Source organism: Prunus mume, linkage group LG7 (genome assembly GCF_029339155.1).
Source record: "Prunus mume cultivar Tortuosa linkage group LG7, ASM2933915v1, whole genome shotgun sequence".
Classification (NCBI taxonomy): domain Eukaryota; kingdom Viridiplantae; phylum Streptophyta; class Magnoliopsida; order Rosales; family Rosaceae; genus Prunus; species Prunus mume.
The window spans coordinates 5024976-5049771 of record NC_142704.1 but is presented as its reverse complement, the minus strand read 5'-3'; the positions used below and the strand labels follow the sequence as shown (position 1 = coordinate 5049771).

The window sequence follows — 24796 nt, the reverse complement described above, 5'->3', positions numbered from 1 at the left end:
GTGATTATTTATGCTAAAAACTCAATAATCGTCATTGACCATTTGATTTAGTGGTAAGAATAGTGGAGTGTTTGAATCAAGCGTAAAATTGGAGTTTTCATAAGTTTATTTTAGGCATATGGCGCAAATTCTTTGTACATTTTAGCCTCGCATAAACCCATACAATAAGAGTTGTTTCTCATGTGTTTCGCTTTTGATCGCCATCTAGTCTACCAAACTTGAACACGTGACAATATTGTGACCAGATCTAGCTCATACAAAAGAGACACATGATTGCCTGCCAAAACAAAAGAAGTAGCTTGTGACCGGAAGAGCAAAGTCAGATTAACTTGGTTTCAAGTTTGAAGCTTCCTGTGAATTTAACAAATACGTCAAGGAAGATGGGTAAGGACAATAGTGACAAGCAGCCCCCAAAACTTAAGAATATTTTACCACACAAAATAGAAAAAGGCAATTCGTTTTTTGCTTCTGCTTCCATGTTGGGTATCTTCTTAGGAACAAAAAAGAACAAAATAAGTAGGTTCGAAAATTAAACTTTGGAATGCAAGCAATGGAAGAAGAAAGAAAGACGAAAGGTATTGAATAGAGTGGGGCGGCACGTCAACGCCAAGAACCAGCCAAGTCAATCTATCGGCAACCCTTTATTGTTCCTTTCCTCTTTGTACACGTCGCAAAAGTTATTTGTCCCATTAAGAAAAATAATCTTTCTTTTATTCTTTTCAACAGATTGGGATGGCTGACTTGGCAGATGCCTATTGGGGTGCTGGGCTGGGTGGGTTTTTTGTTTTTTTGTCAAAAGCTGGGTTGGGTTTAATTGGGCATGCGATGGGTGAAGCTGTGTAAGCTTGCAACATTTCTACCTAACTTTCCTTCCAGCATTTATATATGTTCTGCTAAATACCACGTTTCAGCCCTAAAAGTTTGGTATGGAACATTTAACTAGCTTTCCATCCAGGTCCAGCATTTAAAAGTGTGTATACATAATACATATACACATGTCTGTTAAATATCAATTTGAGCCCTAATGTAGTGATTATAGAATACTACGTATTCAAATGCAGGCCTACTGCTTTTATTCGGGGCCATAGATCATACACAAGCATTCGTATCATAATGTAGAAGGCAAAGGAGATTTTAAAAAATGGAAAACTGTACCATTATTTGTAGAAGCGGCACCATTTTCAGCTGACTTTCCAGGACCTGCTTACACAAAGAACATGAAACTAGAGTTACAATCAGGCTAGCAGCTCATTAATCAAAGGTAATATACCAGAGGATAGATGTAATTACCACTTTGGGTTTGCCCATTCTTTTATTTTTGCCTATGATGATCTGGTGACTTTGAAAGTTGCTGTATATTTTCCTCCAGAAGACTCAACACATAACCTACTTCCTGCCTCGTCAATGAGATCAACGGTTTAAGCAGGAAGATGTGACGGTGAACATCTTGCTGAGAGATGCACAGAAAGATTTCTATCTTGCATAAATAAGCAGCTATGGTCCTTAACTCTTTCTGCTCCGAGTGATCAAGCATTTTGGCTCCAGACAGGGATTCAACAGCTCTGGGATGAGTCTACTTGGCTCCAAAGTTTCTCAGCATAAGCCTTCTCCTCTTCCTTCTCTTCTGCAACGTAATCAGTCGCCTCAACTACTTCATCTTCGTCTGGCTCTGGATTCTCTTCCATAATTTCCTCGGTTGTAGCTGCTTCTATAAGCCTTTCTCTCTCTTGCTCAGTAAGTTCAGCTAATGCCTCCCTCATAGCCTTCCTTGTTGCTGGCCTGTCTCCTGGCCCATATTTTGGAGCAGGCACAACATATGGCAAAACAATATCATCCAAGTTTGTGCTTTTTTTTTGGGCACTATCTGTCTCTGTTTGGTGAAAGGTGAAAATGATCCCAAGTTCATAGTTGCAAATATGAAGCATTTGACCCAAAGAAGAGTTGGCATTCCCTAGTCCATTCATGTTTAAACCAAATGGACTATTAATTGGTCGTCCCCAGGCAGCTGCACTGAAATTGTGTGAACCGCAATAAACCCAGCCAAACGAAGATGCATCTGTCCTTGACTGGAAGCGTCTCCGTGCCACCTGCATATGTTAAAAATGTAACACAGATAAGATGCTACAGTCGTGAAAGTATATCATATATGCAATAACTTAGGACAAAGAAACAGTTTTCATTTGATGCCGATAAATTAGATGTGGAAAACCTGAAGAAACTGTAATCATTTAAAAAGACGGAGATATTCATACCTTGATGTGCATTGGATGTCCTACTCTATCATAGGGATAAGGAATTGCATCATGAAGTATGTCTAAAGTCCTGAGCCTTTGCCATGTTTTCTACGTAAATCAAAAAATTTGTATGGTCAACAAATAATAAGATCTAGACTAGAGATTACAAGAGGCTGAAAACGATCACCTTACCTCGGAGAAGCAAAGAATGCGTTTTGAAGGAAAGATTCCATTACAAGCATTCTTCACTCTATCAATGGTTGGAAAAAGTATTCTAATGGACGGACTTTTTGATTCTTGACTAGCACTCCAACAGCCCCACTGTTAAGAGATCCAATGAATATACATGGCATAAATTTTTCAAGAATTTCTATAAAAGGCAAGAGTGTCTAATTACCTCTGGATCAGACTCTTCAGACTCGAATTCCGATGATCTTTTTCCTGCAGCTGCTGAAAATGCAGCTACAAATTTTGCATTGATTGACCCAATAGAAGATGCGCCTTAAATTTTATAAAAAAAAGGTATCCAACAAAAAATAATCAGAACATGTCTTTGGAGTTCCTTTTTTCATTAATGAATATACATCTTCCAATTTCTTACAAACAAATTAGGATTGTACAAGATACACTCACCATAAACAAAATCAGAGTCAAGTGATTCAGGCCATTTATACTGACCTAAAACCTGATAAAAATAAAATATTTTATCAGATACTGAAATAACATCATAAACTAGAAAGCCACTGAACAGCATCATTTGCATGTAACTACGTAATTACATTGACTGTATATGCAAAACAGATCTAGTGAGGAAGTATATGATAATCAATGATCGAATACACTGTTCAGAAATTTGATGATTACCTCCTGTAGTCGCCAGAGGCCTGTACACCTTTGAATTGCAGCAATCAGAGAGCTCAATGCAATAACATGCTGAGATTGCATGATCTTTGATATATCCTCAAACTTAGGTCCCTGCAAAAAACAGCATTGTGTCTGATATATGCCCACTCCAGAATCCAAAACATCATGCTACTATATAGAGTGAGCTCCAATCTATGACTCCACAAAGTATACGCAATATATGCTGAATACCTGCGACACATGCAGTATCAGTTGTACTTTCTTGCTGTTTCCTCCTAAAGCTGCAGCAAGGGCTTCTTTAGGACAGACATACCCAGAGAAGCTGAATAATCCAATATCCCAAAGTGGAGAGACCCATTTTGCAACATTTCTAGGCAAGAAGCCAAGTTGAACACAAACTACTACAAGGAAAATGCAGTTATTAAACTTGGGTAGCTGATAGCATGAAATATCACAACTTAAAACCACATTCACACATTCGGGAATGCTTATTAAACTGTCCTGCATGCAAGAAGAGCAAAACAACCCCCATTCACACAGTTTAATGATTATATTAGGCAACCACCCAATACCAAAAGTATAGAGTAATTTTTAAAAAAATCTTATCAAAGTGAGGGTGTTTTTGGACCAAGCAATGTGAAATTTACCTCCCTCATAGAAATTATTGGAGTCAGGAACAAGAATGTTCACTGCATTTGCATCTGCAGGTACATTTCTGTTTCTTGTTAAAACAATTGATAAAGCTTTTTCACATGATTTCCTGAGGAATGAAGCCAGCTTCTTAAGCTTTGCACCATTTGAGTCTTTTGCATTGTGAAAGAGGTAGCTTAGACCAACCACTGATGCTTCAACTGATCCAAGGAATTTCGCACCAAATGACCCTGGTGCACCATGATCAGCCTGACATGAAAAATTAGCTACAAAATCAAAAACCTAGTTTGATTAAGCAGCCACTAAAAAAAATCATATTAAGTCTTCCCTATTGAAACTTATTAAATGCATCTGCTAAAAGTGAGTTAAATTCTATCTAGAAAGCTTTCTTGTATCGTTGAAAAGTTGACATTTACTGAATTCCCTACCCACAAGAGAAAAATAATAATAATAATAATAATAATGGAAGGGAGAGGTTCCAAGAAAAACATTTAAACATATTACTATCAATTTAGGCAATGGCTGAACTCAAGTTTCTGGGTGTTGGACCACATACAAATGAAAAAAACACTTACACGCCCGAAGTGCCTGGATTCCAATATATAGGGAGTCTTATAAGAATGAACTCCGGGAACAGAAGCAATCAAGTGTCCTGTTGCCCCTCCAAAATCATATTTTGCTAACTCGGCAATCCAGTGGGCCTGACTAGGTACATCAGTTAATAGAGATGCCATAAAACCAGCCAGTTGAGAAGCAAAATCAGTTTTTGTGGCTTGATTTGTTTCCCCATTGTGAAATTGAGTAAAAAGGGATGAAAAATCAGATGCGCTTCTACGAGGGAAATCTTGCCACCAGATGGTATTGGTCACTTCATTCCACTGCAAAGTTATAACGAGCAATTAGTAATCTGTGCATAAGATTACATGCTGGAAATAATAACAAAATGTTAAATTAGTAAAGGGGAAAAAGAGTTTGTATGTATCCATCATCAAAAGGCTTTCTACTAATAAAGATAAAATCACAGCAAACATGAATTGCAAGTTGCAACTACATCACTCCCGAAGTTCTGCTTAAATAAATAAGCAGTGACATTTTGCAAATAGGAAATGTAATCACATCAATAGAACAGGAATAACGGGAATTCCAACTAAACAAGCACCTGTGTTGCCACTAAATTTGCAGAGGTAATGATGACACGAATACTATCATCCCTTTTTAGAACCAATAATTTTGGATGATGGCAAGCAATGCCATGTCTTTCGCGGTCTTTACCGAAAGCTATGGCCTCGGGAAACGGGGGATGCCTATTTCAATGAAAAACATAAAAAATGAAAATCATTAAATAAAAGTAATGTTTGTGTGCGCCAATACAAGTGCCTAAAGAATGAGATATACGAAAAAAAATTACTCACACAATAATTAAATTAGGAAATTTTGGATAAGGTGAAGATGTTCTTTTATCAGGACTTGAACTCCAACATCTCTCAGTATTATGACAAGCAACTGTTACTGGCAGATGGCTAGGAATCTCACAGGATGACAAAAACCTATTGATACATAACATCACCCTTAGACAATTAGACTGGTGAAACACACGAGTTAAATATGATAAGATAAGATCAAAAACTCTAAATGGTAGGAAAAACTACAAGGATGGTGCATAAACAAATGATAGATGGACATGCTGCCAACAAGAACGTATGGAAAAGTTTCTGGTTACCCTACCACAAAATGTCACTTGTGAATGTTGCAATAAATAATTGTGAAATACTTTGGACAGGATAAAGAAGCTCCGGCAAGGATATAACGGAATGATGACTTGAAGAGTTGTGGCCCATAAACGCAAGGCGATTCAGGTAAAATCTCTTGCCAGGCGGTGAACCAACATTGCTATTCCAATTTTTTTTCTTGACAACACCATCAAACCTGTGAGGGTAATCCCTACTCATAAAATTGCAAGAAGAAGCCTCCGGACTCCGATCAGCAACATCGGTCTCAGAAGAATCGCATGGAACTGGGACTTCATTGTCTTGTGGATGTAAAGGGTCACCATGAACACGGAGATGAGCTAAATCACCGTTTGGCTCTGAAACCAGTACTCTTTTACAGTGATGCATGACTGAAGTTGACTGCATTTTACTTTCCATATTGCAATCTATGTCTGACGTGTGACATAAAAATGATTTTTCCCCTTAACAGGGAGTCTATCAACATCAAAACCCGGAGATCCAATCACATTACTTGTTATGGATCCATTGCTAAAAGAATATGTACCACATTTTCGAATGTAAGATATAGGATCATCGCTAAGCAAAATGCGCCTGCACTCCCTCGAGAGAAAATTTGCTCTTGCAATGGGGGAAAATGAAGAACCGTCTACCCGGGAAGCAAAAACCCTTTTACATCCCGATGCACATACAGAGACAGATCCTTGGGAGTCAATAAAATCTTGAACAAGTTGATCCTCAAAAACAATCTCATCAACAACAAACCCAATCCGAATCGGATTACAGCAAGAATTTTCAGTTGAACAAGCAAGTGAGACCTGATCTCCATCTGACAACTCCACCGCCACGTCTTCCCTAACCCTAATCCCATTCACAAAAACCCCATTCAAAGAAGCCTTAACTACACTACAACACTCTTCCGGTCTAAATTGAGGACCCGAAATCAATGTGCCGTCAACAATATACAGTTTTCGATTGAGAGAATCAAATATAATCTGACAATGCTGCTTACCAACGCGGCGATCGGCGAAGACGAAGTGGCATCGGTTGGTGCTGCGGCCGATCGTGTAAGGGCGATCCGGATGGAGGCGAATGGAATTGACCGGAGAGCCGGTGGACGGAGACGTAAGAGGAACATCCAGATGCTTAACTTCGACCAAAACCGTCGAGCCTAAAGCGCTTCTCGGCCTCTTGCGGTGAAAGATACGATTTTCTGAAATTGCAACTCCGTCTCTCTTGTTATTATTGGTATGGTCATGACTGTGCTCTGATAAATCTGTCATGACAAGAATATCAGTCGAAAGAAATCTGCAATGGATAAATTTGCATCTACTGGATGAGAAAAGGGCAGGAGAGAATGAAGAGGGTGAAGAGGAAGCCCTCTATTTTCTGGCTGTTAGATTTTCATTTCCCTCCAAAATTTCTTTCTTATTTTAGCGCGGGTTAAATGTTGTAACTTTCGCCTGGATCTGTATATTTTTTGAAACTGGAGGCCAGGCCTGCTTCTAAGAGATCCCACCCAAGTCTATTATTTATTGGACAAGCTCACATCCGGCCCATCATCCAACCAGTTCTTCCAACTTTTTTTCCAACCTACGTCCGTGTCATGCATGATGTGCACGTTACATCATTACTTTTTTTTTTTTTTTTTAAATACAAGTTATAGTCTAAACTACTGAGGAGATGAATTTCTCACGCACGCATAATCAAGATATCATAGGGGTTCGAACCTAAAACTACTAGTCTGCAAGTCAATATCTTTTTTAATTAGGCTAGACTCCGTTGACAACCCATTACCTTAAAAAAATAGAAATTGAGCTGTTATTGGCCCTCTTAAATAATTTTTACACATGTATCAAAGTACAATCTTTACATTATGTTTTTGTCATAGATGAGTGTATGCGAACTTTTTTTGAGTGATTGTATCAGTTCCTATAGTATGACAGTACCTAATATAAAAATTGCATATAAGTAAAATGAAAAATAATCAGGAAAACATGTGACTCATTCCTTTGGAAGTATGAATCCCTATTTCCTGCCAATCAAAATTTGATATGTGTGTTTTCTGTGCTTTTGATGAATTATATTTTGTGCATGTGTCAAACCATGACATATATCATCACTCCCAAAACTAAGTGCTTAACATATACGTATACCTACATAAATTTTTTCCCTTAAAAAATTTACTTTGCTTTCAAAACCTCACTTCTATGTTCTAACAAATTCATCCTCCATGTTCAATTAATTATTTTTATCACGAATAGTGTGTCTATCTTTCTTATTACATTATTCATATATATAACAAATTATACAAATACATCTCTATTGAGGGACACCATTTAGGGTCCCCTACGAATTTTTTTTCAATAATCAAAACCATATATTTTGTAAGTCTGCATTCATAAATCATCTTTACAAAAAATTATACAAATCGAAAACCGTTTCGACATCCAATTGTGTCGTACAAAATTAATGAACACGGTACTTCAAGAAAATACTAATATTTCAATATCTCAATTGAGTGGTCAAATGATATTGGATTCAAGTATTTTTTGTAAAGATGATCTTTAAATAAATATTTACAAAATAAATGGTTTAAATTAGTGAAATACAATGCAGAGTAGGCCCTATAAGAGTGTCCCTCAAATAAACTTATTTAAGGGATCTTATTTCTCAATGGAATATATATATATATATATATATGTTGTAAATGCATGAGTTGGTGGATGACCACCATACCTCTTAGTATTCTACTAGTTGGATTTTATGTAACCAATGCACTAAGTCTTTGTAATTAGTGCTTGTAACCTATAAGTATATTGTAAATGATGGTATTCAATCTCCTATCTTGTAAATCTATAAATAGGTGGTTCTACCAAAGATTAAGAAAAGAATAAACATGGTGAAACTTTATCTTTAGCATATTACTTTTCTCTACATTTTCTCCCTCTAGTTTTATAACACGTTATCAGCACGACATTGCTCTTGGTATGTTTTCTTTCTTTGAATTTTCTTTCTTCTTATATGAGATAGAGTCATCACATGGTATAGAGTTTCTTTGTACTCACCATTAGACTTCATCATGTTCGTTTAAGGAAAAAAAATTCTTATTCTTATTACACTTGAATATAATGCCATGGTTTTTTTTTTTTGTTTATTTAATTTTAAGTATGATCTTAATTATTATGATGAGTTTGTATTATACAAAAGATCAGGCCCCGAAGTTCCTCGATCCTCATCATATAACTATATTAGGACCTAGAGTTCTTTTGATTGAATTAGAACCTGAAGTTCTTTGATTCCAAATAATTGAGGCCGTGAAGTTCCGCGAATTTAAAGAGCACTAAATACATGAAACTCCTCGATTTTGTATTAATCAAAATCAAAATTCCATGAGGCCTACATATGTCAAGAACCCAAACCAGAAGTTTCGAGTGCATATACATCGATTTGAGTATGAAGTTCAAAGCACAACTATTAATTCAATTTATTTATATCTACGTATTCGAACTTAAAGTTTCGAATATATATTGATATGAACATGAAGTTCATAGTTTTTCATGGATCTTAATACTATACATGAACTTGAAGTTTATTACTTATTTGAGCCTATATGAACCTGAATTGGTTTGAAATCCAATTCTTAAACTTGTAGTTTTATCTGCATATTGAATCCACATTAATATTGGATTATCTTCGAATTTCACAGTCTTTAATTTATTTATTTTATTCCTCGTTTATACCACTTTACTTATTTTATTTTATTTATGTTGGGTTATTAGTTAATTTCGTTTTACAATGATAATTTTTTGTATTACCGCCCCAATATTGACTGCTAGAGGCGTCTATTGGAGAAATTTCCTACTTTCTTTTGTGGGTAGGAAGTTTATGATGTCATGAACTAAAAGTTCATGAGGCCCCAATATTACACAACTATTAAAGTAGTTGAAGATTATGATATCATGAACCAGAAGTTCATTGACCGGATAACTTTTATGTTGTAGTATGACTATCTTGGCAATCCATGTTCCACAATGATACATAAGATTTTTATAAATTTGTAAGGACATCATTTAAAGACTCAAAATATTGTCTTGTCCAACAAATATCATTACAAAGAATGCTCACAAATAAAAGCTGTCATAAGATCATCTCAATCAAAAATTGACTTTAAGCCCTCTTTCCTGAAATAATTCAAGGGGATATTTGTGAGCCTATACAACATTTAATTATGGATCACTTCACCAGTTTTATTGAATGTGCCTACTAAAATTGTCACATATTTGTCTTTTGTCAAGACGCTTACGAGCATAACTCCCACATTATCCAATCCAGTCAATTTGAATTGATAATGATGGTGAGTTTATTTTCCTACATTTTGAGAAAATTTTCCCGCCGTTAGGGGGAGGAATGACAGTTCCTGAAGAACGTCGTGAAATAGTGTTGAATCGGTCCTTTTTGTCTCATCAAGATAATGCATATATAAAGTTATGAATATGCAAGTATGGATTGATATTCACGTATCACAATCCATTAACATGACAATAAGTGACTATGAGCATGACAAAAATATAGGTTCTAAAAACTTAACTCCCTAGAAGTTGAAATTATTTGAAAAACTCAAGCCCTATAAAAAATAACGCTATATATGAGGTTATGATGCACATATTCTAATTAATTCATCGTAAAAGAGATGTTTGTCCTATAAGTGACAACATCAGCTCCTGAAGATGCATTGGTACAAAGCAATGAAATGCTTATAAATTATGCATGCGCATGCACATGAGAATTGTGGGATCATAAATTGATGATACATCTGGTTTATTAGTAGATACTACAATCATCAAGGGCTATGATTATATTAAATCGCCTTATGAATGTCGACAAGTTAAGTGATTGGCCAAAATGGAAATAGGCAATTCCATTTATCACTAAATATGAAGTGTGGGATATTGAACCTATAGCTCAAACACCAAATTACAAATGTTAAGTATGAATGTTGCGAATTGATGCTTGTGAAGTGAAATAAGATCCCTAATATGACATAAGGTTTTCTGGTAGAGACATGGTTTTAGTCTCTCATCTCATCAGATATGCATCCGCATTTCTATAAGTACAGGTGTTATTTTAACGCGAAACTTATAACATGTGTTAAATGCATATTTATTAAGACTATATGGTACATGAAGATCCTCAAAGCTCATGAAATATTTGAGATATATCACATGAAGCGACCATTTGAAATATATAAAGTACCACAATATTCTTATTTAAAAGTTAACACTAAGAGTTTGAGTATTTTAAATGCAAATTTGATATTGTTGTAACATATTCTAACTATTAAATTAGTTGTTGATGCTCCTAAAGAGTTCAATCATTTGAAAAGCGAAAAACAGGTTGAATAGTGTGATAGATGATCATGTATGAAGACAATGTTGCTTGTATTGCTCAAATCAGATAAGGGTTCATCAAGGGTGACATAGTTTCAGAAAAAAAAGTCAAGAGATTGGAGTTAAACAAATTCGTTCACAAGATAATCTGGCAAATCTTTTTACCAAAGCTTTTTCTGAAGCCTAAATTCCAAAAGTTAATGAAAATTAAGAGGAGATATTAATCAGGAAGAGATATCAATCAGGGGAGCATCCCAATTCTACTACATACAGGACATATGCGTGTTGTACTCTTTTTCCCTTCGACTAGGTTTTTGTCTCACTGAGTTTTTCCTAGCAATGTTTTAACGAGGCAAAATAAGTGCATCCAACACCATATCAATGATCTAGAAGAAAGTTTCACTCTTTTTCTCTTCGCTTCGGTTTTGTCCCACTGAGTTTTCCAAACAAGGTTTTTAATGAGGGAACTATGTTATTGTATGGTGAACATCCAAAGGGGAGTGTTGTAAGTGCATGAGTTGGTGGATGACCACCATACCTCTTAGTATTCTACCTTTGGATTCTATGTAATCTATGCACTAAGTATTTGTAATTTGTGCTTGTAACCTATAGATATATCTTGACTAAAAACCTATAGGTATATTGTAAATGATGGTATTCAATCTCCTATCTTGTAAGCCTATAAATAGGTGGTTCTACCAAAGATTAAGAAAAGAATAAACATAGTGAAACTTTATCTTTAGCATATCACTTCTCTCTATATTTTCTCCCTCTAATTTTATAACATATATATATATATATACACACACGCACGCAGGGTGCTTCTAAGTTATAATAATATTAAGAAGAAGCAATGTATTATAATGCAGTTTTATTGATGATATAATAGAGAAAGCAATATACACAGTTTGCTTTCCATACCCAAAACAAGAAGAAGAAAAAGAAAGCATCACACAAAGCAAACGAACAGAGCCAATCCAAAGTCTTCTCAAAGGGCCCCGGACAAACACCAATCACATACGTTTCAAAGGCGTCCATCCAAGACAACGACCCTTGTGAGATGATGCCCGTCGCGCACACCAAACAAGCACACTATTTTACAGTGAAAAGCCGCGGGCCAGGGGAGGGCAAAGACTTTGTGTCACATCCTATATATATATTTATATTCCCAGCCCGCCCTTATTCTTTATAAAATCTGTCTTAAGCTATCACTTCACCATCATCAAATCTTCCTATAATTCATACATAATTGCAAGGACCATGCATATAAAGGAATATTCTCTTGTCTTATGTTCGTCATGTTACGTTATCAAACTGTTAATCAATAAATGTGACTTAAATTAACAGTCGAATAACATAACATGTCGAATTATCTGACAAGAGATTATATTCCTGCATATGCACTCCTCTTATATTCATCTAGCGACGGAAGCTCCTGGCCTCGCGCACAGGCTCGTCCACCTCATCTTCACGGAGCTTCACTGCCGTGTAGGTACCTGCCCCGGCAAGGGCTCCAAGGGTGGGGGCCACCAGGTATATCCACAATTTGGTGTAGTTTCCGGCGGCCACAGCCGGGCCTAGGGTGCGGACAGGGTTCATTGAACCACCACTCGATGGCCTGCCACGACCAAATAAAACAAAAACAAATATTAATATTATTGTTATCGCTATTATTAGTACTACAATCCGTTTGGAATCTTTTATCTATCAAGCTTTCAGTGTAGGGCTAGGCAGCTAAATGATAAAATGATAACAGAAACAAACATCACACCACACCCAACTTCTCCCTTCAAAATAATGTGACGTTTCGCCAGCGTGCATGAAAATTATTTGTTATAACGAATGAGTCATGACCCTTCTGGATTGCCCATGAACTGCCAACTTGCCGACCCCTAAACCCCAAAACAAAACAAACATATGACAAGCTTTTGTTTGTTTGTAATCAGAGATGTATAGATCAGATGTGGCTTCCATAATGGGTCCCTTTTTCAAGTACATGTTGATAAGAATCTAATATTAATTCATATTCGTCGAGCATTTTTCACTTTTTTAGTAGTGGCCCATGTAATTAGAGAATATAAATAAGCATTCTGTGAGAGAGAGAGAGAGAGAGAGAGAGAGAGAGAGAGGTGCCATATAATTAATTTAAGTACTAACCCTGCAATAAGAATATTCAGCATGACAGTAGCCCCAACTGCTAAACCAGCCAACTCTCCCAACTGCATGTCACCAAAAATTCACCCCCACATGGGAAAAGATAGATTAATGCTAAGAATATGTTATGTGAATAATCGAATTGCATTCAATGTATATATACTTACAGCGCGGGTATCAGTGGCAACAGCAGTGACAACAAACAGGAGATTGAAAGTGATGATGAACTCAAGTGCAAAGGCCTGGCCAGTGCTCACAGTAGGCACCGTGGTGCCGCCCGACATGTAAGGATGTAAAGCTCCTTTGAGAGCAAATGAGGCACAAATGGAGCCTGAAACCTGAGCAGCAATGTAGGCAGGGACTTGAACCCACGGGAAGTGACGCAGGGCAGCAAAGGCAATGGTGAGAGATGGGTTTAGATGCGCACCAGAGATATGGCCCGTGGACAAGATCACGATCATCACCCCAAGTCCAGCACATGCCGCATTGCCGATCAGCGTCTCTGCGCCGTTGTACTTTTGGTTCACAATTGGTCCGGCACTTGCTGCAAACATGAGGATGAAGGTTCCGACAAACTCAGCTCCTAGCTGAATATAATACGTATCGTAGGTTCGATCAGAGAGAGTATTTTCCCACATCGGAAAAGAAAAGCCTTGCATAATAATATAACACGTTATGAGCTTCTCCCGTACCCATTGTCAATTGGGTTCAGGGTTTAGTGCAAAAACATGTAATATTCTTGGTGCATAAACAACAAGCTTTTGACCAATAAACATGTACTAGGGTTAGCTTCTTTTGATTTCTTAGGTCTCATATCCACCATCCATCCATCCATCCATCCATCAGTAAAAAAGTGCTTCGCACAATGAGTGGTCCTAGCTTCTTAACAAAACAAACAAAAAGCAATGTATGTTCGAGTGTTCCTCATCACAACAAGCAAATTCTCCAAAAAGAAAATTAATTTTCCACTGTCGTCGTGATGGTCGAGTTACGACATGTAGTCTTTTTTGTTCTTGAATTCGCTAATATAACAAAAAATGCAGGTGGACCAAACCCTACCAGATTTGGTTACAAGTAGAACCGTCCTGGATATATTTTAATTGTGTGGTTGGAATAAGGCAGGAGACTCACTGATAAAATTGGGCTGTCATGTTTTAGTGACTCACATATACGACGTTACATGCATGCGTGTATATATATATATACATATTTTTATTCAAATTATGGGTTTGTTAAGAATTGACCAAGTCGCTTAAGGGTTAGGTGAAAATATTTAATTTATTTAATTTATTTGTGTTGAGAGAGTTGAACAAAGAATTATCTTTCTACCAAAATAATAATATCTTTTATCTTTTATCTTTTTTGTACTTTTGCAACTTCACGTTTCCATCCAACAGTAAAAAAAATACGTCATTCCACAAGCACAATAATGCACACACAAAAAATAAAGAAATGTTTTTTTGTCTTGAATGGAAAATTTGCTTAAATTATAAACCCCAATTTTATCACATCAATTGTTTTTAAAATCTAAAGTAAATTAACAACGAATCGAAAGTTGACACAAGTTGGAGGATTTTACATCCCTTTCATCTTGGGTGTTTAATTATCTGAAAAAAGTTTCGTGTGGTTTAGTTTAAATGCAGGTGCAGCCATCTTGAACAGAAAAAACACCAGGTACAAACAGGTTTGTTAAAGATTATTAAAGACCAGGCACAATCTAATCTACAACTTCAATATTTTTCGTTTATCCGTTACATAAACATCTAGGCTTGTGTCTATATCTTACACAAAAAGTGATATTCCAGTTGCATGCCATTTATATATTTCCGACGATGTTGGATAATTACTAATTTCTAATTCCATGCTTTATATGTAGAGAAGGTCGTGAAGGAAAGAAATAAAAGGAAAGAAATGAAAAGCAAAGAGGGGAAATGTCAACCCAACACCGAAATCATATCCACCTAATGATAAAAACATTTCCATCTACCAAACACAAAGTTATACATAAGAAGGGATAGAAAACTCTATCCACCGCAATTACTTTTCACTCGACATGTTATGTTATTAAGCTGTTAATTTGTTAATCTGAATTATGAGGTGGAGTAAGAATCTCCATACTCACAAGTTTATGTTTTCTGACAACACAATGAACTGACGAAGCAAGAGCTGAAACAAACAGAATCTCCTTTATAGGTTATCCTAGTCATTCCAAGCTAAGCAAAAGCATCAAAGCTCAAAAGCGTAAAAGCCTAAAAAGCTTAATGACCATTTAGCTATGTTGTTAAGCACATAATGACTAACAAAAACATATTATATTGTCATTAACAAATAAAAAAACCACATCTCCTAAACTCAAACCAACAATCGATCATATGATCAAAACTGTCAAATGTTGCCTGTAGCTAGTGGTTGCATACCTTGCGGGTGAGAGAGACAGTGGGAGTGGGGAAGTCGGTGAAGCACGTGTGAGATTGACCCCAAGTGCGAGCGTTCACAGGCAAGCACTTGCACCGCGGCATTGACTTGCGATCATATGACATAGAATCCACTCTCGGCCCTGAAAACAGCGGCGCTGGAGTCCCAGGCGTCGCCGGCGCCGACGCCGACGGGGTCACTGGCTCCGATTCCGGCATCCCTAGCTTCTTCTTTTTTTGGTTTTTTCTCAATATGATAGAAAAACAAGACTTTTTTTTTTTTTGGGTTTTTGAGGAATTGGGTTATGAGAATTAGAGATCGGAGTTACATAATTTGATGATTTTTATAAAATTGTTGCTACACGAGCTTTTTGATACTGGCCAGGGCGGGTGACACCAAGAACTACAGCTAGTACATATTGAAAATGAATTTAGCTAAAGATTTTTTTGTTTTTTTGGTTTTTGGGTTGGGGAATTTGGATATGGGAAGGCTGAAAGTTACATACTTTGGAGGTTTTTTTATAAATGTGTAGCTAAGGGATAGAAGAAACGAGCAGAGCCAGAGTGCCCACTATAAAGATAACTCTAAAGATTCATACAAGCAATCAAATTGAAATTTTTTTTGGTTTTTTTGAGAAATGGGTTTTGTGGGATTGGATTGAAAAGACTGGATTACATAATGGAAATGATTTTTTTGATGTGTTGTTAAGGAAGATTGGGGGAAATGGAAGGATCCAGGTTCAAAAACAGAGTCTTCAAAATGCAGAGGATTTGAAAACAAGAAGCTGAAACTGAAGATTGAAACTGAAACTGAAACTTAGGCCAGAGATGAAGAAGAAGAAGAGAAAGGAGACAAAGAAACAGAGGGATTACAATAATGGAGGTGAGCTGAAGATAGAGATATATGACGTGGGGATTGAAATATAACTCAGAAGCAATCACCAAGTCAGTGTTGGGATTAAATGCAGAGGCGTTTATATATAGAAAGTCGAGGCAGTCCAAACTCGAACCTCACCCAAATTAATTTTTAATATGGAAAAAGTCAATGCCTCCATTGGGCCATGGCATCCATTTTTTTAACAGCTTCGTATACTTTTTGTACAATGCTAATGTCACTGCCAGTACCACCCGTAAAGCTCGCTAAGACCACAGCCAACCCCACTCACAGACATGATGGATTAGCTTTTAGTTTAGTGATATTTTTCTTTTTCGAGTTCTTAAATTTGTCTCAGTGTAAGAATTAGGGGATTTTGTCGGCAATGGAATTGGGTAGTATGATAGAAACCGGTATAGAGCCATGTTTGGGAAAATTTTCTAATAATCCCAATCCAAATTCTGTCTCATTTAGAGTTTACATTTGGATCCAATTGGTGTTATGGTTTTCCATTTCAAATTTATGATATTACTTAATTTCATAGTTTTTATATGTATTAATTTGTCTAAGTTATATTCAGTTGCCGAAAAATTGTATATATACGTATGTTAATCTCATAATGCTTCTTTTCGTTGTGGGGGGTGAGAACTTATTACTCAATGAAGATGAAAGTGAAACGGAATGAGGATGGTAATGGCATATCCGACTCTTTTGTCATCCTGTCACTCATTGATTAAAAAATAAAAGATAAAAATAAAGAATAAAAGCCTCACTGCCGTGTGATGCTAGTAAAGAGGGATTTGGCCCCCTTAGGCTAAAATTGCGTATGAGCCACATTTTGTGCACGCTTTTATTCATTGACTCTGATGAGAGAAATGCAAATTGCAATTGGCCAATGGGCATCTTTCCTGACCAGAGCATAACCCACATGGCCCTGTGAAACTCTGTTTAAAGCCCCTATTTTTGGTCCAGTATAATAATCCCACCACCCACCCAATCATGTTTTAAACAAACCATAGACTTTCTTTTTTTAAAAAAATATTATATATATATATATTTCATTTTCAATCCATTATTTAAGCAAAACCAATCACTGTTTAATTGAATTATTAAATATATCTGGACGAATAATTTCCCAATACAGATATGTATGTCCTTGTTTCCTCATGTCATGCATTATTTAACCTGACTTCCAGAAAAAGTCGCAGAGCTTCATCTCTTGACTTGAATCAAGTTGCCATGGCGGCCTATAGGCTTTAGGCCTCTACGTACCCTGCTTTTCTTCTTACAGCCTGCACCTTCAAAAGTTGCCTCCCTCTCCCTTCTTTTGTTGATCCGTTTTATTGAAGAACAAGTAAAGCCGTGGGTGTAAAATTGCTAATGTGCAACTTGTTTTTTAGCTGAATTTATGCCGATAACATAAGAGGAATGTGATTCCAATCATGCAAGCATGCTTACGTAGTTGATTGATTAGACTCGCAATAAATTACATACCACAATTTTTATAGCATTCGAATTTCGTATTTAAATATAAGCGCATCAAGAAATTAGACAGACGAGTTCACCATTCTCTGTCACAACATAAACGAAATTATATTAAAAATGCACCTTTCGTTCATATATATATATATGGGTGAGGAAAATCCAATTGATGCCTAGTTTTTCTTCCTCTTGTTTTTTCCTTTGTGGGTCATAAAGAAGATCAGCCTAGGGTTGGTCCAATCAAACAGTTTGTCAAACTTCCATGTTCCTAGCTAGCCATAGTAATGGAAAGGTGCAAGTCAAATAACCACCTCATCCTCCTGTATGGCAACTACACACTACATATATAAAACTTTTGATAATGTGTTAAGTCAAACTTGTTTAATTTAGTTCACATTAATTTTACATAATGCATGGATTGTTTTCAAAGAAATCATTACCATTGATACCAATACTTGACGTTATAGGACAGCTATATATCATGCGCCCAGCATAGTTGGCTCCTAATTTTTAAAAAAATCTGGCCCCGAGACGTGGTTATGAGTGACTGATCCATCATACATTCCTCCTCACCATGTATACGGGATGTTATATTATTTAATTATATTTGTCACACTTCAGACAGATTAATTCTTAAATAATCATAACTATTTTCAACTCTCCAAGTTTTGAATTAACAATACATATATTTTTACAGAAAAACTGCTCATAGCACAAGTATATATATAAATGAAAGTGCATAATGTATATGGGGCACCCAAAAAAAAACCACTATAATCATTAACAATTATTGTTTGGATTAATAAGTATTAATTAAGTGTCACTTCTTAATTATATGATTAACATCGTGGGATCATGAAAAGAAAGATAGAAAGAGAGGAGCGATGAAACCAGTTACATGGAAATTTCTCGAGTGCCAACCCTTGATTTAATTATTGATTATCTCTAATCCTAGGTTTTTGAGTGGAGTCGATGGCACTTTTTGCTCACACAAAATCCTATTTTCATGGGAAGATTCGTGTACCAGGCTCTATGGTACTAATTTAATTAAGTACTTGATCATGCCTCATCCATAGCAAAGCAAGCATAATCAGAGAATAATCAGGAGAATGCTTGATTAATAAGTTCCTAATCACCTTCCTATCTGAGTCTCTTATTGGTTACCGAGTTGGCTAGCTTGGTAGCATCAAATAGGTATATATTATCCTCACGATGTCTGTGGCTCTGCATGTGTATGCTGGAAAATTGTGCCCCCTTCCCTGGTTTTGATTTTCTATTTTCATTCCCTTTTGTTTGGTGACTGATTGCACCCATTTGAGTTGTGTTCACCAAATTTAATTCATAATTTCAACAATCGAAACCCCTTCGAGCTCAATCGAAGGGGAATCTTTCGCTCGTAATATGAACTTATAAAGTTTACGAGACACTAGCTTCTTGAACAGACTTTTTGGCTGGTAAAATGGATTTTACTAGTACAGATTTTTATGTTTGGTAGATTATAAGGACATAACTTTCAACTGGTTAACTATACTACTGGAAGGATGGGACAATCTCTCTTAACTTTGACGTCTTCAATTCAATCACTGGTCTTCTCTTCGGGAATATTTGGTTTTGATTGTGATTCATGTGTGTGTGATTCATGAATGTTCCATTCCAAACTCAATGATGAAAGTCAGGAATTTTGATATTAATAAAGTGTTACAAAATCCCACCCTTCTTTTCTGTTCCCCAATTTAACCCTGAACCATTGTTAGAGGAGGAGCCGCAGGTAGAGATTTTGTTTGGGAGTGCCAGAATGCGAAAGAGACAGACAAAATCCAACCCTCACCTTCCCCATCTACGACCCAAAAGTGAAATTAGACCTTCCTAATGGCCAATATAGTGGGTTCACATTGCTGCAGAATTTAATACTAGAAAAAGACATTCAATCTGATTCATTTGAAACTTTTTTTGCAGCCAGCCTATGGAACCCTAATTTCTAGTTCTATGCCCCACAAAACCCATGAAAAATCACTTTGGACTGGACTGGTGAAGTGCATACTTGATGCTTCCTTTTAGCTTGAAGTATGATGATTGCATGTGAGAAAGCTAATGTCACAATGTCTGACATTAAAGTATTAATAATTTATTTTGTGTGGTAGAAAAAACTTTGGGATGGTGATCGTTGAGTAGAAGATACTCAAAATGATTCTCAACTCTTAAGAAGGTCCATTAATTTTCTTTTCCGCCTTCTTTTCAGGGAAGTGGACATGAACTTTATGGGTGTTTGTTGTTGCCAGCCACAATCAGAATGATGAACCAAGCAACACCAACAGTAGGTCACTTCCTCACAACCATCACCAGAAGTTTCTGACTTGTACACAATGAAAAATCGGTTTCGTTTGCTCTCTCATCAGTCAACTAAGGATATGGATAGGATAGGCATAAAGGAGGACATTGTATTATGGGTAAGGTAAGCATCGGTTGATATTTGGAATTTTGTGACAACTATGTATTTGATGGGACAAGCGAATCTCAAATTATTCTTATTTCTAGTTAGAAACCAAAAGAAAATGAGGGAGGGGGGATGTAGCCTTTTTTGTTGAACCATACAATTAGTCACATTATTGCAGTTATTAAATCCTCCTAATATCGTATTATTGGGTTATTCAAATCTCGCATTTATCGTCGGTTCCTTGTAATTTGTTGGCTTTGTGTTTAAACTATTGTATAATGCACTTAAAGAAAAATTAGGGTTAAGTGTGATGTTTAAATTATTTGAGGAGTGTGTAATCAATGTAGTGTCTTTTCAAAAGAAAATTGTGGTAAGCAGAAAACTTAGGCGGGTGGAGGTGGAGCTAGTACAATGGCGGTGGGAGCCGAAAATAATAGAAGCACTCGTACTAAAAAGAGGTTAGCACCAAGTCAGAATTCAAACCCAAAACAGAGAAAGAGTTGGAACACCAAAACTGAATTCGAAAGATACCTTACAAGTCAAGTCCTCATCACATTAACACGAGGTACACGGTTTCTAAGTGACGTTAGAATTAGTGACTATCTTGTAGATATGCTGATATAAACACAGCCAGTGCACTAAGAGAAAGAGCCAACAGAGGGCCTGCAGGAGCCAGTTTCCGGGTAGCGGCTAATCGTATACCTGAAACCATTTAGCGAAAATTGGAAAATAAAGGAGGAGTCTAGAGGGAGTTGAGGTTCCATTCTAAGTATAAGATCATAGCAGATATTCAAGTCACTATGCACACACTTGTTACTAAATACAGAGATGGCCAGGCAAAAATCTTGAACAAAAAGCATAGCATATGCTTACCAAATACCGAAGCGAAAAGGAATGCTGATCCGAACCCGAGGGCATCACCAATAGCTTTTGTTTCTGGTGTTTGCATCAGATAGTAAGCCTACAAGCATACCACAAAATTACATCCATCTCAAAAAGGTAAGGAAATAGAAAGGAACAGGAAGCTCATTTAGATGAACAAAAACAGAATGTGGCACTAAAACGATGAATTGTGCTTATTTTGATAGACATTCTTCCACATTTATCAGTGAAATGAAAAGCAAGAGTATGGTTTCCTGGTGTAGTTCATTTGGTGTAAGGAAGCTCATCTGCGGAACATCGGAAACAAAGTTTATCTTATGCTATTCCGAGGAAGATAGAAACTAACTGTTTCATTCGTCAATACAGCAAACACACGGCCCTCTTTTCAGGCGGCTGCTCCTTTACAGAAATCTGTAACTTCTGTGGCTTGTCAAGTGTAATACCAGTATAGCCATTATGGTTGGAAACAGGAAATGCAATGTTTCCAAATGCATCATAAATGAAGGCTGCCAATTAGTGCTGCAACGAAGGTTGCTAGCATTGAAACATGGAGGCACCCCAACATTTGTTTCTCAAAGTTCCTAAAGATTAGATGCTCTTTGGCCCATTATGAACAAGAAATTAACCCCAAAAAAAAATAATTAAAATCTCCAGCATGTGAAAACTTGGAACTAAAACACAATTCAGTGTTGTTAACTTGTCACTATGAAAGCAAGAGTCTTACAGTGCCCATCAGAGCTGCTCCTGAAACCCCGCCGAGAATTGACCCCTTGCTTCCTGATCTCGCATCTGCAAGCAAAAAACCCCTTTCATTGAAAATTAAGCAAAAGTAAATAAAAAAGAAGATATCTTTGTTTTATAGAAATAAATGAAAAGCTTACACGCAAATAGACCACCGCTGAGGAGCAGGAACCCGTAGACTGCAGAAGTAGTTGGGGAATACTCTGCTAGCTGAGAAGTGCACAAGAATCGACGACGCTGCGTTTTGGGTTTGGTTTTGAAGCTTGCATTGTTCATTGCCAATTTGCCATTTCCCGCATTGTAATTGCAGTGATAAGGATGAGGATTGGAAAACGCAGGAGATTTGGAACTGGGAATTCTGGGATTGCGCTCATACAGGCATCCCCTGGTTACTGCTGAAGCAAAATGCAAAGTAGACGACGACATAGTTCGTTAATTTCAGCGAGTTTCTGAGTTGTGTTATATACTTGTGGGTGTGCACCCCATGTGTTTGTGAAAATGATAAGGCAACTGAGACAGGACGCTGTAGAACGAGGGCGCGCAAAACGAGGGCGCCAATTTTTACTTGCGCTTGAGATAAGCCCAATCATATCACAAGCCCACACCACTTTGCTTCTTTTCTTACATGGCAATTAGGGGTAGGTGCGGTCCGATTTTTCTTTACAATCAAAATAAAAATCGAAAAATTTATACAATTCGGTTTGGTTTGGTTTTGACAAAAAAATAAATGAAACTATTATCATCCCACCGAAATAAAATTCTAACGTAATATTATTTCCTTACTCACCTACAATAATTATTGAGGAATTATTCATTTAATTTATAATTACTTTGTTAATTTTAGCATTATCTTCCTCATTTGAATCATTCCACCCCAACACTGTGTAGAACAGACATATATGATTGGAGATTTTGTGCCCTTCATTGAACGAGGGGGCATGAGTTCAAATTTAATTACTAAATAAATAAGAAAATAATTACAAAATTTTGCAAAGAATATGAACACATTAACTCCAGATAAAAAAGAGCCAAAAAAGAAAAAGCAGCAAAATAAACATAAGATGTTGTGTATATAATCTTTCATTTTCCCCTACAAATTTGGTGAATGCAAATTTACATCCGAATCATTATTAAAACTTTCTTTTACACTAAAACAAAATAAAACCAGACACCAATTTCTACATTTCTATACAACCAATTCACCAGGGTCGTCCAAATCAACGGTTGGGATCGATCCATCAATCAATCAAATCACTCAATTAGTATATGATTTGTTTCTGGTGCGACTGTAGAAACGAAACAGATGGAATTTTCTCATGAATTGTCTGCAGTATCTGAGCAGCCGAAGGCCTCAGTGTCGGTGACTGCCGCAAGCACATGGCCGAAACCGAAAGCATACTCTTGGCTTCTTCAACGTCAAACCTCGCCGCGCCCAGCCGCGGGTCCACCATCCCCGCCGCCTCCGCCAAGTCAGCGCCGCCGTCCCTTAGTCTAGGTCCCACCAACGACGTCAAAAATTGGCCCTTTTCCGAGCAGAAGGCCTCCATGCCCGTCACAAGCTCCAGAACCAAAACGCCGAAACTGTAGACGTCGTTTTTCTTGGAGGCGATCCCGGTTCGGAGGTAGTGCGGGTCGGTGTACCCGGGCGAGCCCATCATCGTCAACACGTGACTTTTCATCGACGACGACGGCGGCCGGACCGTCGAGGAAAACCCCATCTTCGCCGACCCGAAATCGCAGAGCTTGCAATTGAGATCTTGGTCGAGCAAGATGTTGGAGGCTTTGATGTCCATGTGAACGATCTGAAGAGGGCATTTCTCGTGGAGGTACTCTAATGCCTGTGCGATTTGGAAGGCGATCGCCATGCGGTTCCTCCATGGCAGCACGGGGCTTGATTCTCCGCCGTGAAGCTTGTCTTGTAGGTTTCCATTGGCAACGTACTCAAAAACCAGAGCACCCTCCTCTGTTCCGCACAAAAACAGAGATATATATATATATATAAATTAATTATTTGATCAAATTGAATCGAACCCAGAAAACAAGATGGCATTTTTAACACTGAAATCTTTTAAGGGGTTAATTTGGTACACAAAACTGACCCTGTTTATCGCAGTAGCCGAGAAGCTTGACGATGTGGGGATGCTGAAGGTGGAGGAGGATATCGAGTTCTTGCTTGAAAACTTGATTGAGGCGTTCGCTGCCATTGTTAATCTTAATTGCCCAAAACCCAGATGGGTTACGAGCCAAGTAGACATTGCTGTACCCCCAGATCCGATCACCTTACAAAAATTGTTGGTGGATCTTTCAATCTCATCCCAACTCAACTTCCTCACAGAAAAATTCCCACTTTCACCGGCCATATCATCCTTCTGATCAAGAGGCTCGTGGCTGATGCCTTCAAGACTGCTAAGACTGTTAGAAGTGACGCGGGTTTGCTTGCGTTTTAGTTTGAAGCCGAAGCACCTGAGCACAGCCATGGCTGAAACAAGGAGAAATGCGAGGAAGGCAGCAGAGGAGACCGTGAGAATTATGATAATGGTGTAGTCAACGTGGTGGGTTTTTGAAGTAGAAGCAGTGGTATAAGTAGTAGGAGAAGAAGAGGAAGAGAGAGTGGGTGTTGGGATGGAGCGAGAAGCCTCGGAGAAGGAGAAGAAAGAGAAAAACAAGAGAGAGATGGAGGTGGTGAAGAAATAGTAGGTGCTGTTAGACCCACAGACAAAATGGCAAGCGTGCGGGATTTTGGCTGGGCTTGATATAACACCACCAACCTCCTCTGCTTCTGCTTCTTCTTTTTCTCTTTCTCTGACCTTAGATTTGGCCATGGATGGAGGCACAATCTGACAGCCTTGATCTCGATCTAGACATAAAGGAAACAAATGGCAAGCTTCCTTCCTACTTTCTCCACAGAAGAAAATGAATAAAAGGAAAAAGAGAGTATATTTAACTCTC

General features: G+C 37.4%; 5 protein-coding genes and 1 long non-coding RNA gene across 9 annotated transcripts; 1 reads left to right on the top strand and 5 right to left on the bottom strand.

Annotated features, from left to right (window-relative positions):
• Nucleotides 1–1033: 1033 nt before the first annotated feature.
• Nucleotides 1034–6619, bottom strand: LOC103337912 (uncharacterized). Of its 3 annotated transcripts, none has more exons than XR_016122197.1 (13): nucleotides 6489–6619; nucleotides 5162–5296; nucleotides 4909–5053; nucleotides 4325–4627; nucleotides 3746–3998; nucleotides 3330–3499; nucleotides 3099–3209; nucleotides 2868–2919; nucleotides 2632–2735; nucleotides 2427–2555; nucleotides 2253–2342; nucleotides 1291–2087; nucleotides 1034–1200 (listed from the first exon to the last, which is right to left on the bottom strand). XR_016122197.1 is itself a non-coding variant. In XM_089041761.1 (12 exons), the coding sequence occupies exons 1-12, from the start codon at nucleotides 5894–5896 to the stop codon at nucleotides 1554–1556; spliced, it is 2448 nt and encodes an 815-aa protein (XP_088897887.1). The 3 variants fall into 3 exon arrangements, 1 of the variants encoding a protein (XP_088897887.1); XR_016122196.1 differs by lacking the exon at nucleotides 6489–6619 and adding an exon at nucleotides 5475–5896 and having other exon boundaries at nucleotides 3330–3496; XM_089041761.1 differs by lacking the exons at nucleotides 1034–1200; nucleotides 6489–6619 and adding an exon at nucleotides 5475–5896 and having other exon boundaries at nucleotides 1554–2087.
• LOC148915302 (uncharacterized) lies at nucleotides 1119–2251 on the top strand. Its single transcript, XR_016122198.1, has 2 exons — nucleotides 1119–1261; nucleotides 1370–2251. It is a non-coding gene; the product is annotated as an uncharacterized LOC148915302 (long non-coding RNA).
• On the bottom strand, nucleotides 5905–6759 carry LOC148915301 (uncharacterized). The gene has a single exon (XM_089041764.1). It carries the CDS (start codon nucleotides 6757–6759, stop codon nucleotides 5905–5907), a length of 855 nt encoding a protein of 284 aa, XP_088897890.1.
• Nucleotides 6760–11722: 4963 nt separating this feature from the next.
• Nucleotides 11723–16402, bottom strand: NIP5;1 (NOD26-like intrinsic protein 5;1). Of its 2 annotated transcripts, none has more exons than XM_008241071.3 (4): nucleotides 15438–16402; nucleotides 13188–13607; nucleotides 13024–13085; nucleotides 11723–12484 (listed from the first exon to the last, which is right to left on the bottom strand). In XM_008241071.3, exons 1-4 carry the CDS (start codon nucleotides 15651–15653, stop codon nucleotides 12286–12288), a joined length of 897 nt encoding a protein of 298 aa, XP_008239293.2. In that variant the 5' UTR covers nucleotides 15654–16402; the 3' UTR covers nucleotides 11723–12285. The 2 variants fall into 2 exon arrangements, with proteins under 2 accessions (XP_008239293.2, XP_088897429.1); XM_089041303.1 differs by having other exon boundaries at nucleotides 13188–13672; nucleotides 15438–15578.
• Nucleotides 16403–20670: 4268 nt separating this feature from the next.
• On the bottom strand, nucleotides 20671–22414 carry LOC103337898 (Transmembrane proteins 14C). The gene is made up of 4 exons (XM_008241069.2): nucleotides 21988–22414; nucleotides 21831–21895; nucleotides 21098–21185; nucleotides 20671–20926 (listed from the first exon to the last, which is right to left on the bottom strand). The coding sequence occupies exons 1-4, from the start codon at nucleotides 22271–22273 to the stop codon at nucleotides 20817–20819; spliced, it is 549 nt and encodes a 182-aa protein (XP_008239291.1). The 5' UTR covers nucleotides 22274–22414; the 3' UTR covers nucleotides 20671–20816.
• A 484-nt stretch (nucleotides 22415–22898) lies between these two features.
• On the bottom strand, nucleotides 22899–24796 carry LOC103337899 (putative receptor-like protein kinase At4g10390). The gene is given in 3 exon segments (XM_008241070.3): nucleotides 22899–23810; nucleotides 23947–24108; nucleotides 24111–24796. Coding segments are annotated over 3 exon segments (1425 nt in total). The 5' UTR covers nucleotides 24670–24796; the 3' UTR covers nucleotides 22899–23106.

What these genes read in the sequence shown, in the direction of transcription:
- LOC103337912 (XM_089041761.1), bottom strand. Translation starts at nt 5,896, where the DNA reads ATGGAAAGTAAAATGCAGTCAACTTCAGTCATGCATCACTGTAAAAGA. An exon ending in CAATAATTTCTATGAGGGAG is followed by an intron (nt 3,500 to 3,745) that starts GTAAATTTCACA and finishes TTTTCCTTGTAG; the next exon opens with TAGTTTGTGTTCAACTTGGC. An exon ending in GCCTCTGGCGACTACAGGAG is followed by an intron (nt 2,920 to 3,098) that starts GTAATCATCAAA and finishes TATTTTTATCAG; the next exon opens with GTTTTAGGTCAGTATAAATG.
- LOC148915301 (XM_089041764.1), bottom strand. Translation starts at nt 6,759, where the DNA reads ATGACAGATTTATCAGAGCACAGTCATGACCATACCAATAATAACAAG.
- LOC103337898 (XM_008241069.2), bottom strand. Translation starts at nt 22,273, where the DNA reads ATGTCGTCGTCTACTTTGCATTTTGCTTCAGCAGTAACCAGGGGATGC. An exon ending in GAGCAGCTCTGATGGGCACT is followed by an intron (nt 21,186 to 21,830) that starts GTAAGACTCTTG and finishes GTATGCTTGTAG; the next exon opens with GCTTACTATCTGATGCAAAC. An exon ending in CCTTTTCGCTTCGGTATTTG is followed by an intron (nt 20,927 to 21,097) that starts GTAAGCATATGC and finishes AAATGGTTTCAG; the next exon opens with GTATACGATTAGCCGCTACC.